This window comes from Rhinoraja longicauda, chromosome 4 (assembly GCF_053455715.1).
Source record: "Rhinoraja longicauda isolate Sanriku21f chromosome 4, sRhiLon1.1, whole genome shotgun sequence".
In the NCBI taxonomy this organism is placed as follows: Eukaryota; Metazoa; Chordata; class Chondrichthyes; order Rajiformes; family Arhynchobatidae; genus Rhinoraja; species Rhinoraja longicauda.
Window position 1 is genome coordinate 24,624,531 of NC_135956.1, and position 16,985 is coordinate 24,641,515.

At 40.6% G+C, this 16,985-nt stretch overlaps 1 protein-coding gene across 4 annotated transcripts in view; it reads left to right on the forward strand.

The window, feature by feature from the left end:
• Positions 1-16,985, forward strand: part of sntg1 (syntrophin, gamma 1) — a 337,591-nt gene that overhangs the window by 273,326 nt on the left and 47,280 nt on the right. For all 4 annotated transcript variants that reach the window (XM_078398536.1, XM_078398539.1, XM_078398537.1 and 1 more), the window contains 3 exons: positions 4,267-4,324; positions 4,423-4,466; positions 4,595-4,636. In XM_078398536.1, coding sequence (XP_078254662.1) covers positions 4,267-4,324; positions 4,423-4,466; positions 4,595-4,636 — 144 coding nt within the window. The remainder of the gene's footprint in view (positions 1-4,266; positions 4,325-4,422; positions 4,467-4,594; positions 4,637-16,985) is intronic.

The window sequence follows — 16,985 nt, forward strand, 5'->3', positions numbered from 1 at the left end:
ATGTTATATGATTCCATGCCTCTACGGCCACATGTTTAAATTGTGAAGGTAATTTGGTAGGAGTGGGAAGCAAGAGCTGCATGTTTACATCATCTTCAACTTGTTAATCAGGAAAAGCAATGTCGAGTTTATTTGCAAAGCAGAATTAGAGGTATTAGAAATCATCCCATTCACTGATCTTAATGTCAGCATGCACCGCAGCTCATTATCGGCTCTGAAATACTGGGAGGTCAGCATCTACACAGGTGGTTAAGGTGATGCATCCAAACTTAACCGTCCCCTGATGGTGTGTTGATGCAGCCAACAATTATCTACCTCCTACCCTGCAGACGAGAGGGAAGTGTGTTAATGTGTGTTCCACAGCGTGTTTGAATGAAGCATGGTTCAACAGTTGAAATGGGAGCTTAAGATACTGTGAGTGTTTGGAACAATGTATTAATGTTGGAGATGCATGTCCTATGAATGGAGATTATTGGAAGATGAATAGTAATGAGTATTGTTTGACGCCAGTAATAAAATAGGTGTTATATAGCATTTGCAAATTGAATAAAGTCATTGGTATTTCTGTGACATTCCATTCAGCTCGAAAGTGCATTAATCCCCTCCTGCTCTCTTGGTAGTGGAGGACAGTCCATTTAATCGAGGACATCTCTCCATTTTGCCTCCTTGAACATGTTCAAAGCAACAACCGAAAAGGTGTGGAGCACCCCTGCTCCCATGCTGTGCCTTTCTTGCTCAAATAAGTGGTCTTTGCTGCTGTGCCCACCCCTGCTAATTCCTTAAACCAGAAATACCTTCTTATTGCGAGGTGTAGGCTAGCTTGAACTAGTTTTAGCCAAATGATGCTACATTGAAAAAAAACGCTGATCAGTTTAACAGCATCTTTAACACTGATGTAACAGTACAATTCTGTCAATTAGCAGAGGACATTAGCTTTGAGTGCTGCCTGTTTATTACACATGATAATGTCATCCCTTATATCCAATGATGCCCAGTTTATCCTATTTATTTTTCAGTCACATCAGTTGTTTGTACTGTCATTAATATTCATCTTTTTAGTCACCTTGAATTACTATGGTAGTTGTATAGAAGTTTCAGGCTCTCGAGTATCGGTTCCACTTTTTGTTTCTTTACAGCACGACAATTGTTTTGAACAACAATTAAATTAGATGCAGGCAAAATGTGCAGCTCATTCTGGCGAGCTACCAAATTACCCACAAATTTTAACTGATAATACCATAAGAGCTGGCAATGAACCATAAAGGGCTCTGACAGTTATTCCTACAATGACTTTCCATTTAGAAAGGCTTCTGGAGCATTGACCTACATGGGCAAATGCACATTTATTCTGATTTTACAGAATAGCTTCCAAGATTAATGCTCATTGCATAACATTAGCTGGGGAAATTTCCATCATGCTAATGTACGATCTGTTCTTTCCCACACAAGGGTCAAATTATTTCATATCTACAGGCCTATGTCAGTTCCAAGTGTTCCAGAGTTAGTGCTAAAGCTGATCAGTGGAAACATTGGAAGCAAATAGTGCACAGTATCTGATTACAGTGATTTAAAGAATTATTCATAGGGAACACTGACGCAACTTTAGAATAAACTGGTGGTAGAAGAGAAAAGGGACAATTAAAGGAAAATAGTACAATAAAACATTGAAAACATTTTTGTAATTTCATATAAGCTGTAAAGGCAGCGTATATAGAAAAAATAACGTGCAAAAGGCACAAAGTGTTGGAGTAACTCAGTAGGTCAGGCAACATATGTGGAGGACATAGATTGGCGACATTTCGGGTCAGAACCCTTCTTCAGAATCTTCTTTTTCAGAAGTGTGAAAGGAATTCTTATGGAGGCATGCAGCTTGTTATAGCCAGAGAAATGGAGATGGTGTGAGCAAGTGTGCAAAATCAGAGCACATGGTATTGGGGGTAGGGTATTAACATGGATAAGAACAGGTTGGCAGACAGGAAGCAAAGAGTAGGAATTAACGGGTCCTTTTCAGAATGGCAGGCAGTGACAAGTGGGGTGCCGCAAGGCTCAGTGCTGGGACCTCATTTATTTACAATATATGTTAACGATTTAGATAAGGGAATTAAATGTAACATCTCCAAGTTTGTGGATGACACAAAGCTGGGTGGCAGTGCGAGATGCGAGGAACATGCTATGAGGCAGCAGGGTGACTTGAATAGGTTGGGTGAGTGGGCAGATGCATGGCAGATGCAGAATAATGTGGATAAATGTGAAGTTATCCACTTTGGTGGCAAGAACAAGAAGGCAGATTATTATCTGAATGGTGTCAGATTAGGAAAAGGGGCAGTGCAACGAGACCTGGCTGTCCTTGTACATCAGTTACTGAAAGTAAGCATGCAGGTACAGCAGGCAGTAAAGAAAGTTAACGGCCTGTTGGCCTTCATTGCAAGAGGATTTGAGTTTTGGAGCAAGGAAGTCTTACTGAAGTTGTACAGGGCCCTGGTGAGACCACACCTGGAGTATTGTGTGCAGTTTTTGTCTCCTAATTTGAGGAAGGACAATATTGCAGCATCGGTTCACCAGGTTAATTCCCGGGATGGCGGGACTGATATATAATGAAAGAATGGGTCAACTGGGTTTGTATTCACTGGAATTTAGAAGGATGTGAGGGGATCTTATAGAAACATATAACATTCTTAAAGGATTGGACAGGCTAGATGCAGGAAGAATGTTCCCGATGTTGGGGAGTCCAGTACCAGGGGTTACAGTTTACAAATCAGGTGTAAGCCATTTAGGACTGAGATGAGGAAAAATATTTTCACCCAGAGAGTTGTGAATCTGTGGAATTCTCTGCCACAGAAGGCAGTCGAGGACAATTCACTGGATGTTTTCAAGAGAGAGTTAGATATACTGAGGCTCTTAGGGCTAACGGAATCGAGGGATATGGGGAGAAAGCAGGAACAGGGTACTGATTTTGGATGATCAGCCATGATCATATTGAATGACGGTGCTGGCTCGAAGGGCTGAATGGCCTACTCCTGCACCTATTTTCTATGTTTTCTATGGTGCAGTATCTGGTAGAAAGATTGCATCTGCACCATCCCCTTTTATTTTAACATATTTGAAGGAATAATCAAACAAATTCCAAAGTACAGCCATCTGTCTCCACATGCACTGCCTGAATAAGTATAGATGCCAAAGCATCCCTGAATTCGACAAGGAAAGAGATTGTCAATGGTAAGAGGGTCAGGCTCAAGGCTAATGGAAATTGTAATCGGGTCATGATTATCCTGGCATAGCTTTCTCCATGTGGTGCCACAAAACCAGCTTTAATCAGCATGTCTCAAATATACCATCCAATGTTACAGTTAGTCAGGCATGTATGTTCTTGGTGAAATATTTGGAGTCTGTGGATTCATCTTTTTGGATGTGATTCCACCAGTCATAGTGGATTTGGGAATTTATTACTGATGGCAGAACACAGAGCTTTTCCTGGGTTGTCAGATCAACCTGGTTTCACTTTGCCGTTTGTCCTATGAAAGATTCAGTCTGGAGGATGTCCAGTACATGTCGGGAAAACATCTAGGCAAGCAAAAGTAAGCAGGTGCTAAAGCTCATGAAAATCTGTGGCAAAACCTCCCACTGCGATACTCCTTGCACTCTCTGGGGCAATCACAGACACAAATCACCGTCTGTGATATTAATGGATGGTGGACATGTTCTCAGCTCTGCTGTTTGTATAGTGAGATGCACCAATGAATTATGAGGCAATTTGAAATAAATTTTAACCTGCACTCCTTGCTTGGAATCCAACCACAAGCTAGTGGAGCGGCAGAATTGGACAGCGATCCAAAAAAAGCTTGGCATTTAACTGCAGTTGAATGTGTGCTTCACCAGCACACAGACAAGAATGCAAAAAGAATGCTTCGAAGATTATTTTGGATCCAAACCCTGTAACTTCCAACCTAACAGCACAGTGATCTAACCTACACCATAATCTCTGTAGTGGCTCAAGAGAGCAACTCACCAATGCCTTCTCAGGCATTTCGGGGTGGGTAATAAATACGGGCAGTCCTAGCTGCACCCATAGCTCACGATTAAAAGAGCCACTGAACAAGGCCCATTTCGTTCACTTCCTATTACGATAAAATGTCCCTGCTTTTATTTAGAATATACGGTAGTGATTCTAATCAATTATTCATGTAAAAATATCTGGATTTCCGCATGTTATTGAAAAGAAACAGTTTTTCCAATATGTCATATTCTTTTTCAATTCTACATCTCTAGGGTGGAGCAGAGCACAATATTCCAGTCATAGTTTCGAAATTCTCAAAAGAACAAAGAGGTAAGAAACTTTCAGCTTATTTATTTTCTATTGGTTTAATACCATTTCTAGGAGGCACTTGACATTTTATCTTTTTTTCTCCTGTATTATTTACGAAGCTGATCTATCCGGTTTACTGTTCATCGGAGATGCTATCCTTCAGGTGAGTTTACTGACATTTTTGTAGTTATTTAAGTAATTATTTACAACCACAGTGAATTCCAGTGAATTCAAATTCCCCAATAATTATATATTTTTTGTCTTTTTGTCTTGCTTTTTCTGCGGCAATAGATAAATGGAATAAATGTTAGAAATTGCAAACATGAAGAAGTGGTGAGTACAAACATTTTTTTTAAAAATTGCATCTTTTCTTTCATTAAACAGAACTCATCTGGCAATATAATTGGATTTTGACCTCTTTCTTGAGTAGTTATGTTTATAGCAAGTGGCTATTCAAGATGTCAGCAATGGTGTTTATATATTGGTCGGAAAGAATGCTAGCATTTTCACTAAGTACAGCCAAAATCAATTTGCAAAGGTGAAAAAATATGAGGATTTATGATATTTCATTTTAATGAATGAAAACTCACAGCAAATTTCTTAAATTCTCAATGTGCATGGAAGTAGAACAATGCCCCTTCATTTTGTCTCAACATTTCCGTTGCATTTGCCTCAGTATATGTGCCAATATTTCACATCATATTAGTGAATCGCTAAATAAACTCTAGCAGTAACTTGTATCCACATCAAATATTTAGCTTGAATAAACATTCCAAGGAACTTCACATGAATATATAAGATCATAAGTGATAGGAGCAGAATTAGGCCATTCGACCCATCACGTCTACTCTATCCTTCAATCATGGCTGATCTATCTCTCCCTCCTTACCCCATTCTCCTGCCTTCTCCCCATAACCCCTGACACCCATAGCCACATATTAGGGTGGATGACAAGTATGGTGAAGTACATGTACAATGAAAATCTTGCGTGCAGCAGCATTGCAGGGATCATGGAGTCTGACGACACACAAAATATACAGTGAAAAGAAAAAGACTGTAAAGTACAAGACATTAGTGCAATACATGATTAGAAAGCAAATCCACGATAGTGGAAGAAGAGATTTGTGGTGTTTCTGTTGCTGAGGTAGGATTAGGGGTTCACAGGTTGGTTCAAGAACCTGATGGTCGTAAGAAAGTAGCTGTTCCTGAACTGGTGGTGTGCGAATTCGGATTTCGATAAAATAGGAACTAAGATAGAATCATTACAAGGGTTTGGTCAAAGATAGTGACATAGTGCATATATCATGCAGCTCAGAAACAGGCTCAATTCGTCCACACTGTCCAAAATGCCCAGCCTAAGCTGGTCCCATTTGCCTGTGGTTTGGCCCATATCCCTCTAAATTTTTCTTATCCATATGTCGAGGTGATGAGAGTAATGAGTTCAAAGGGGTAGGTGTGACAGGGATATGCAAGTTTATCTTGATGAAAAGATGAATGTTTGATAGAAGAGCAAAAGACAGAGGAGAGGGAGTCTGTTGAATTGAGAGGGAGATTAAAGTCACTTTGGGTGAGAAGTTGTTCAGTGTAATACCTGAAGAAAACAAAGGCCAAAGAGACCTTCTTATTTGGCAGATATTCATGGTTTACAAAAAAAAGACCAAATGTTTTATTTTTTTCAAATGAAAGAGAGAAGCTCAATGGAGAAGAAAGTGTCAGGAGAGTATGCAGGGAGGCCAAGTTATAAATGGGTGGTTGAGTCCTAATGTCAAGCCAACCCATCTGGATAGGACATGTGGTGGAATATTTTATGTGGAAATTATTTATTTAGGATGAAGGCATCATTGTCCGTCTGCCATTAACCCCATGCTGGCATTGCCTTCATCCAAATAAATTTATGCATGTAAAGGGACCGTATTTTAAAGAATTGTCATTCTGGAGAAATATGCAAGAGGAGCTTTGCCAGCAGAAGCCACAGGCTTGAGGTTGGGGATGAGCAGAGCTCCAGCAGTGTTTTGGTTGGGAAGGAGAGTGGCAAGGTGAGCCCTCAGTGGACATATTGGCTGAAAGTACTGCAGTACTTGCATCATGGCCTGGTTCTGTCACTTGAATGCCCGCGAACGAAGAAGGCTACAGAAAGTGATGGACATTACTCAGTCCATCAGGGGTATTGACCTCCCCACTATCAGAAGGATCTTTAGGAAGCAGCACCTCAAAATGGCGACTAATATCATCAATGTCCAACACCACCCTGGCCACACTCTCATGTTACTGCTACCATCATGAAGAAGTGCAGGAGCCTGAGAACCGTGACCTCCAGGTTCAGGAACAGCTTCTTCGCAGTGACCATCTCAAGCCCTTGAACTCATGCTGCTCAACCCTAACCACAACCTCAGCGATCTACTATATACTTTGTCTTGTATGCATTATGTACTTCAGGTTGCTCTTTTATGGCCTGGTTGCACAGTATTACTAATACTTTATTATATTATTGATTATTTATTTGTTGTGTTATTGTGTGCCTGTCAAGCTGCAGCAAGTAAGAATTTCAATATGTAGGAAGGAACTGCTAACGCTGCTTTACACCAAAGATAGACACAAAATGCTGGAGGAGTAACCCAACGGGTCAGGCAGCATCTCTGGAGAAAAGGAATAGGCGACGTTTCGGGTTGAGGCCCTTCTTCAGACTGAGAGTCAGGAGTGAGGGACTGAAGGTTTGAAAATGTACACAACAAGTCAGAGCTGACACCAATAACCCAGGCAAGGTGGAGCCCTCAATGGTCCATTGTTGGCTGTGGAAGTGGTGATAATGATGGGATGCCATCAGTGAAACCCACAGAATGACTAGGGAATGTAAGGGTCCCATTCCCTGTGTATGTGATGATTAGCACTCTTGACCCTTGCTCATCTTTTCCTCAGTGATTAAGCTGTTTTCAGAAACTGACCAGGACCCTATCTCCATTCTCTGAGGTCGGCCAGCAAAGGTTTCTGTAGATCAGAGATACAGCGCGGAAACAGGCCCTTCGGCCCACCGAGTCCGCACCGACCAGCAATCCCCGCACATTAACATATCCTACACACACTAGGGACAATTTACATTTATACAAAGCCAATTAACCTACAAACCTGTATGTCTTTGGAGTTTGGGAGGAAACCGAAGGTCTCGGAGAAAACCCACGCAGGTCACACGGAGAACGTACAACTCCGTACAGACTGCACCCGTAGGCGGGATCGAACCCGGATCTCCAGCGATGTAAGAGCTGTAAGGCAGCACCTCTACTGCTGCGCCGCCGTGCCACACTGTGCTCCATTTCCATGCAAAGGGAACTGCCCGGGCTCTGTTAACTTTTACTGCCTGCCTCTGGGAACAAGGTAGTAAAATCTAATATCGCAACACCTAAATGAAGAGAGCAGTACAAAACCCCAGAAACTGCTTTGATTATTTTCAATAAAGAAAGATACAACTTTGAGGATTAATCTGTTGATCACAGAGACTTCGGGTGCACTGAAGTGTGAAAACACAAACTACCAGATTCAGGGACAGTTTCTTCCCAGCTGTTATCAGGCAACTGAATCATCCTACCACAACCAGAGAGCAGTGCTGAACTTCTATCTACCTCTTTGATGTCCCTCTGACTATCCTTGACTGGACTTTGCTGGCTTTATCTTGCACTAAACGTCATTCCCTAATCATGTATCTAAATACTGTAACTGGATCGAATGTAAACATGTATTGTCTTTCTGCTGACTGGTTAGCATGCAACAAAAAACTTTTTGCTGTACCTCGATACACATGACAATAAATTAAACTGAACTGATTAAATTGTGAAACTTCTAATTTAAGCCAAACTAGAACCCTGAGGTTCCTTAGAGTGAAGGCATTCCAGAAAGACAAGATCCAAGACCGCTGGCTTTGCCAGATAGTGCTCTGCCTCACAGTCTTTGTATGGATGTAAATTAGCTCACAATTACCTAAGGAAAGAAGAGACAGCAAAGTTTGTTTCCTCATTTTTCACTTTTCGGAACATGGGAGTCACTGGCTAGGCCAACGTTAATTGCCCATCACTAAGTGACATCGGGAAGATGGTGACAAGCTGCCTTCTTTAAACCTTGCAGTCCTTTTGGAGAGTTTAGTCACTACCTGCTCCAAGCCTGGCAGCTAAATCCTTCAAAACATATAGTTCGCTCAGTGGTGATGCTTCCAAGCCATTCCTGATGATGGTCCTTCGCTCTGTGTCATTGCTACTATTACTGTCCCTTCCAAGTGTTATTCAGCATGGGCCTGTACTGATCTGTCAACTGTAGGAGGACTGCGCTTGGTAATTAAGAGGAGATTTCTTACCTAAGTCTGACCTGATTTCATTAAAATTCAACAGCTCTTGAGACAATGCCGGGATCATCCTCCAGGCTTACTTTCATCTTACTCCCATCTGCGGTGGCCTGACCTATTGGTGCGACAGGCTCCATACGAAAATTATGTTAGTGGAAACTTTCCTTGAAGCTAAATTGAAAGTATGCATAGTTTAGCCTCTGCTGACTGTTTAATATGTAAAGAAAATGCACTGGCTAATTGATATAGTTACTGTGACATTATAAATATTTTCACATTGAACAGAGAAGTTTCATAAGTTTGACCTGAATATCTTCTGAAGGGTAATCACAAAGGGGAGTCCTTTCATAAGCTAGGATACTGTCCAATTCACCTCTACCCTATTGTGGACATTGGACTTTGTGGAACTAATGTGCTACAATGCGTAAAATTATATTCTGCACTCTGTTAACAGTTTCAACAAAATCACAGACAGACGAATGTCCAATGTACACTGAACATGTACAGTCATTATACCTAATTCCTGGCTCTGTATCTTCCCTTTTGCTCTAGCAGTTAAACCTGAGTGTGTCTTCACTGTATTTATGTATTGATGAAGGAGTCCACTTAAAGTGTTTGCGAACAGGTCTGCAAATTGGCAATTTCAGCACAATCTCCAGCAGCAGTACCTACACAGAGAAGCAAATACAATCCTATCTGCAGATATAAGTCCTTCCATTAAAGCGGCACTGGGTAAACAAATGTCAAAAATTAGATATTGTGAATGTACATGTTTATTGTGCATTGGACATTCTTCTGTCTGTGATTTTATTCAAATAGTCAGCTAATTCATAACAAACCAATTAAATAGTATTCAAATGGGATTATATCAGAACACATTATCACAATTGTTTGTAATATTACACAGCATGACTTCAACCCATTAGTCTTCCAAAGAGATGTATTAACATTAATAAACATTGATCACTGTGCAATGATACAGTAATGAATATTTATGCTTCCAATCCTATTCCAAGAATATTCTATACATTCTATTAGAATCAGTTTCCATTTTGATACTATACATTTCAACCAATTGATGGTACCGTCATTAATTTGCTATGTGTGCATGCTAAAATGCTATACAATACAATACAATATGATATGATAGAACTTTATTCATCCCAGGAGGGAACTTTGTCTATCAACAGTCATAAAGCACAACAAGATACATGAAACATGAATTTAAAGTGACGAGAGGAAAGTCCAGGACTGGGTATGTGCAAAGACTCGGGGTGGGGTGAGTCAGTCTACCCCACGACAGGAGGGGGAGGAGTTGTCCAGTTTGATAGCTGCAGGGAAGAAGGATCTCCTGTGGCGTTCTGTACTGTAGCTTGATGGAACCAGTCTGTTGCTGAAGGAATGTTGCTATATCCTTGAATCTCAAATGTGGATACAAATATGCTGACTTTACCTCAAGGTCATAAGTACCTGTAGCAGAATTAGACCATTCAGCCCATCAAGTCTACTCTGCCATTCAATCATAGCTGATCTATCTCTCCCTCCTAAACCCATTCTCCTGTCTTCTCCCCATAACCCCTGATGCCCGTACTAATCAAAAATCTATCTATCTCTGTTACTTATACATAATCACCTGGATATTTTCCATGAGAATCCATGTGTTTCTAGCTTCATTATTCAAGCTAGAAATATCCATGAATGTCTGCTTCAATGCCTACCTCTTAAGAACAATTGGTTTTGAGTATAGTTTTGTTACAAAGAAACATTTATTGTAAAATGATGTACTCTACTAATTCTCCCTTTGTTTTAATATAATGAAATTTACCAACAAGCTGGACATCATTTTGTCATATGCTTTAAGCATAGGAAGGTTCCATGCACATTATATATTATACCTGGATGTATACGATCTTAAGATATAATTGATGAGCTTGAGGTGCAGGTCATTAGAACCAAAGGTATTTCATGGATTGCCTTGTAATAATAATTGATACTGTTTAAAAATAACAACATTCATCAAAAGCAAATAGTTTGCTCAATGTAATTTATTTCACGCCTGTGTGTGACATTAGTTTCTTAGTGTTTCCATTGAAAATATCAGTTATGAGCTTTAAATTTCTTGCTCAATAAATAGCCAATGTCATTTCGAGGTCAGTTCCCTGGAGATTGATTTTTATATTCCTAACGTACTAATTTTACTTAAAATATATATGGATAGAAGAACTACATGGAGGAGGAGAACCAACGTTCTAATGATCTTTCTGTCCATTACAATTTTTTCAGTGAAATGTGATTGAGCTCCCATTGTGCCTCAGCCTCAATAATAAACCCAAATCAGAGACAAATCACATGAATGCAACCCCCCGCAAAACTAATTTGATCTTTTTATTGCTACATATCACAGTTCCTGATCCTGCTCATAAACCATATACCATTCATTGGGAAATGTTAATTTCTAACAGGATTATGAAGCGTTCTCAGTTAAAAAGTCCCTAAAGTGGACGTACACAAGATAACAGATGGTGGAATCTTGAGCAAAAATCAAACTGCTGGAGACAGTCAGTGGGCCAGGCAGCATCCCACTAAAGAAGGATCACATTCCGAAATGTTGCCTATGCAGCCTGAAGAGGGGTCTCGACCCAAAACGTCACCTGTCCATATTCTCCAGGGATGATGCTTGATCCGCTGAGTTACTCCAGCACTTTTGTCTTTTTTTGTAAACCAGCATCTGCGGTTCCTTTTGTCAGCATCCCACTAAGTTCCTCTAGCAGTTTGATAAGATTCTCTGAAATTTGTGGAGACAATTTAGAAACATAGAAACATAGAAAATAGGTGCAGGAGTAGGCCATTCGACCCTTCGAGCCTGCACCGCCATTCAATATGAACATGGCTGATCATCCAACTCAGTATCCCGTACCTGCCTTCTCTCCATACCCCCTGATCCCTTTAGCCACAAGGGCCACATCTTACTCCCTCTTAAATATAGCCAATGAACTGGCCTCAACTACCTTCTGTGACAGAGAATTCCACAGATTCACCACTCTCTGTGTGAAAAAAAACTTTCTCATCTCGGTCCTAAAAGACTTCCCCCTTATCCTTAAACTGTGACCCCTTGTTCTGGACTTCCCCAACATCGGGAACAATCTTCCTGGATCTAGCCTGTCCAACCCCTTAAGAATTTTGTAAGTTTCTATAAGATCCCCCCTCAATCTTCTAAATTCCAGCGAGTACAAGCCGAGTCTATCCAGTCTTTCTTCATATGAAAGTCCCGCCATCCCAGGAATCAATCTGGTGAACCTTCTCTGTACTCCCTCTATGGCAAGAATGTCTTTCCTCAGATTAGGAGACCAAAACTGTATGCAATACTCCAGGTGCGGTCTCACCAATGCCCTGTACAACTGCAGCAGAACCTCCCTGCTCCTATACTCAAATCCCCTCGCTATGAATGCCAACATACCATTCGCTTTCTTCACTGCCTGCTGCACCTGCATGCCTACTTTCAATGACTGGTGCACCACGACACCCAGGTCTCGTTGCATCTCCCCTTCTCCTAATCGGCCACCATTCAGGTAATAGTCTGCTTTCCTGTTCTTGCCACCAAAGTGGATAAATGGAATGCCATCAGCCTGAAGCACATGTGCAGGTTATTTGATCTAATTTCTTTATGTTTGCATCTCTGAGTCGGTTTTCATTCCCACACTTTTTCTCCCCTTGCATGTTTCTCTAGCTACCTGCAAAATGCAGTGGTACTATTTTCATGAATTCCACCGTATGTCATATAATCCCAAAACGTTAAAGATGATCTCGTAACTCCTTTTGCATAGTTATTTAGAACTTTCTGTTATTTATGCTTAGATCACAGTTGAACACTTACAGCATGAAAACATCTCCTCCATAAAAAATCCTGATTTTAAAGATCTTTATCAAGTCACTGTTCAGCCTTCTCTATTGAAGAGGAAAGAGCTTCAGCATTTTCTGACGTCAACGTTCTTCAGTTATGTAAATCACTTTTATATCTTCAAAGTTTATTTATCCCTTCAATAAAAATAAATCCAACATTTCGCCCAGCGGTCTATGTACATTCCGGAAATTCAATTGGCCAGATCACAAAATTGTGGGATTAAGTCCCTACTCAGGCATTTTGAATGAGTGGTGCTCTGTCAGAGATGTCATCTTTGGATATAATGTTAAACTGAATGGATTAATTTTAAACCAAATATCATAAATATTAAAACAGATAATCTGGTCACTTTTCCAATACTGTTGTGGAAGATGCCTGCATAGAAATTAATTTCTGCTGTTTTTACAGCCACATTTGTGTTTCTCAAATACTTTATTTCTATTTAAATACTTTACATACATCATTACAAATCCATGCTATCCTTCCTTCTAGCCAAGATTTGATACATATTTAATAGACCTCGGTTTGTTTTATTAACCTGTTTATTATGCAACAAAGACTATTGCAATCCTACTCTTGGTTCCTTTATTCCTCTACCACATTCAGTTTCATTTCTTCCCACTAAAATTACACGACAATTATTGATATTGAAATTTATTTTCCAACAATGTGCCAATGCTGGAAGTATATTTATGGCTTGTATTTTTTTCTCAACATATGCAATTTTTGAGAATAATACATTTTGAATTTGTGATTCCAATCCACTAGTCTAAAGCACTTTAAGTCTTAAACAATTCCGTTAAAAACATTTATCTTTGCTGAATAAAAGTTTTCACCTTGTTCCGAATAGAAAAGCTGCAAACATCTATTATGTGTTTTGCTCTGTGACTAGCTTGCTATTCATTCTGCTATCTGTTGCTGATCTCACAGGCTTTGTCCCTGGTCATGAGTAGCTGACACAAGAATCTATTGAGGTGCATTAGAACATCCAAATGTATAATGTTTTTTACCCTACTCTTGTCCACTGTTTTAATTGCTTATTCAAAAAATTCAGAATGATTTACAAAACATGATCTTCTCCTTTGAATGAGTAATCTTTTTAATCTTTTTAATACCGCGATTATTTCCTCCTACTTTTTTTTGTGCAAAGATTCCATTATTTATCCAGAATTCAACATTAAGCTTACTGGTTATGGTTCACCAGACACTTTTAGTCCAAGATTTCCATCAATTTCAATTTTGGCAGGGCTCTTTAATATTACACCATCTCCCCTTTAACTATTTAAAACCGTTTTGGGAGTGTGGATATTATTGTAAATCCAGGATTGATTGATGGTCCCTATTTGCCTTTGAGAATTTGGTGTCGTGTTCTGTAAGAAAATAACTGCAGATGCTGGTACAAATCGAAGGAATTTATTTCACAAAATGCTGGAGTAACTCAGCAGGTCAGGTAGCATCTCAGGAGTGTTCTGGTGAATGCACTCAAATAGAGTCCTAGAATTGTACAACATAGAAGCAGACCCTTCTGCTTAACATGTTTAAGCTGACCATCATGTCTATCTATACTAATCCTTATGCCTGCATTAATTCCATTTCCTTCTATGCCTGGCTCATTCAAATACCTGTGCAGATGCCTTGTAAATGTTCCTGCCTCCACCACCTCCTCTGGCAGCTCAGATACCAAATTCTCTGTGTCTGAAAAAATTATCCCCTCAGATTCTCTTTAAAATTCATCTTAATCTTATGCACTCTAGCTTTGGACACACCTACTGTGGGAAATAGACTCTAGCTAACTAACCTATCTGTTCCTCTCATAACCCCATATACCTTTATCATGTCACCTCTCAGTCTCCTTCGCTCCAAGGAAGACAGGCCCAGTCTATTCCATCTCTCTTTATAACTCAAGCCCTCCAATGCAGGCAACATCCTTATGAATCTTTTCTGCACCTTCTTTTAAGTTCTATACTACATCACATCTCTCCTGCAGTGTGGTGATCAGAAGTATGCACATTTCTCCAAGTGCAGCCTAACCATTATTGTGTGCAGCTGACATCTTAATTCTTGTACTCAGTGCCTTGAGTAATGAAAACAAGCATGCAACATGACTTCTTCATCATCCTGTCTACCTGTACATTCACTTTCAGGAAATAACATATATGTACAACAACAAAAAAATTGTACATAATTCAGGATTTCCAGGATTTTAACATAAATGTGAGGTTAAAGTGAGGTTATCCACTTTGGCGGCAAGAACAAGGAGGCATATTATTACCTCAATGGTGTCAGATTAGGAAAAAGGGAAGTGCAATGAGACCTGGGTGTCCCTGTACACCAGTCACTGAAAGTGAACATGCAGGTACACCAGGCAGTGAAGAAATGTAATGTCTTGATGGCCTTCATAACGAGAGGATTTGAATGTAGGAGGAAAGAGGTCCTTCTGCAGTTGTGCAGAGCCCTGGTGAGACCATATCTAGAGTATTGTGTGCAGTTTTGGTCTCCTAATTTGATGAAGGTCATCCTTGCTTTTGAGGGAGTGCAGCATAGGTTCACGAGGTTAATCCCCAGGATGGCAGGACTGTCATAAGAGGAAAGATTGGAAAGACTGGGCTTGTATTCACTGGAATTTAGAAGGATGAGAGGGGATCTTAAAGAAACATATAAAATTATAAAAGGACTGGACAAGCTAGATGGAGGAAACATGTTCCCAATGTTGGGGGAGTCCAGAACCAGGGGCCACAGTCTTAGAATAAAGGGGAGGCCATTTAAAACTGAGATGAGAAAAAAAACGTTTTCACCCAGAGAGTTGTGAATTCGTGGAATTCTCTGCCACAGAAGGCAGTGGAGGCCAATTAACTGGATAAATTTAAAAGAGAGTTAGATAGAGCTTTTGGGGCTAGCGAAATCAAGGGATATGGGGAGAAGGCAGCCACGGGTTATTGATTGGGGGACGATCAGCCATGATCACAATGAATGGCGGTGCTGGCTCGAAGGACTGAATGGCCTCCTCCTGCACCTATTTTCTGTTTCCATGTGACACAAGAACCTGCGATACTGGAATCTTGAGCAAAAAACAAAGTGCTGGAGTAACTCAACAAGTCAATAGGCAGCACCTATGGAGTGAATGGACGGAAGCCATCATGGGTCGGGACTCTACTTCAGACTGATTAAAGAAGAGAAAGCTGGAAAGAGAGGTGGGGGTGGGACAAAGCCGGACAAGCAGGAATCATAGAAGGGGCGCAATGAAAGGCTCTCACAGAGCTCTTGTTGGAGATGAGAACTTCTTCAAAGTCGGTATGCTTTGATGAGATTTTGCAGCAGGGCAGTAAAATGGAGACAAAATAAACTGTAAATGATGAACAGGTGCTAAATTTCTAGATCAGCGTGTTTGTTGGCTCAGAGAATCTGCAGGTGGTAACTCCCTCATGTACCCCTTCATGTAGTAGGCTTCATCCAGGGTCCTGCACATCGTGCAGAATGGTATATGTGGCTACCATTAGAGACTGGAAATAGGATTGCATAGGGAAAAATAGAGGGAAAATAGGTCAGCTATGGCGGAGTAGACCTGAAGTAGGGCGGAATGGCATAAATCTGCTCCTATGTCATGATGATTTTCCTATTTTAATTCAAATCAAAGTCATGGTTAATGTATTAATGTTTTTTTTCCTTAATTCCAACTTCTTTTAAATATTATTAGATTATTAGATTCTTAAAACTGATGTGAAGGCCTTGGGCAAGGTTGGCCTGTCAAGTAGCGTTCAGGGCAGTCTGGGTTTGTAGCTAAAAGACCCGAGGGTGGGTCACGGCTCACAGGCTACTTCACTTTGCAGGATGTCCTTGACAGGGCAGCCTGAAGTTCAATTGGATGCACAAGCTTTTAAGTGTGTCTGTGGGAAGAGCGTGGGGTCAAGTGTGAGCAATGTCATGGATCACGGCATGCAGCCCATTGTCAGCATGGCTCTGCAGATGCTACATGACATTTGTGGGTCTGATCTCTCAGTTTTAGTCCAGATACTGAGATACTGTTTGCAGGGACAAATCAGTTGCACAAGTCAATGTGGGATTGTCTATTTGGTTTGATTCTTTGCAGATTAATACATGTTAATAATGGAAATGTTTCTAAGTAGAACTGGTGGTGTTCAGCTATACCCAGGTCGTAGAGTCATACAGTGTGGAAACAGGCTCTTTGACCCAACTTGCACCACACAGGCCAACATGTCACAGATACACTAGTCCCACCTGCCTGCGCTTGGTCCATATCCCTCCAAACCTGTCCTATCCAGGTACCCGTCGAACTGTTTCTTAAATGTTGAGTTAGTCCCAACCTCAAACTACCTCCTCTGGCAACTTGTTCCATACACCCACCACCTTTTGTGTGAAAAAGTTACCCCTCAGATTCCTATTAAATCTTTTCCCCTTCACCTTGAACCTATGTCCTCTGGTCCTCGATCCCCATA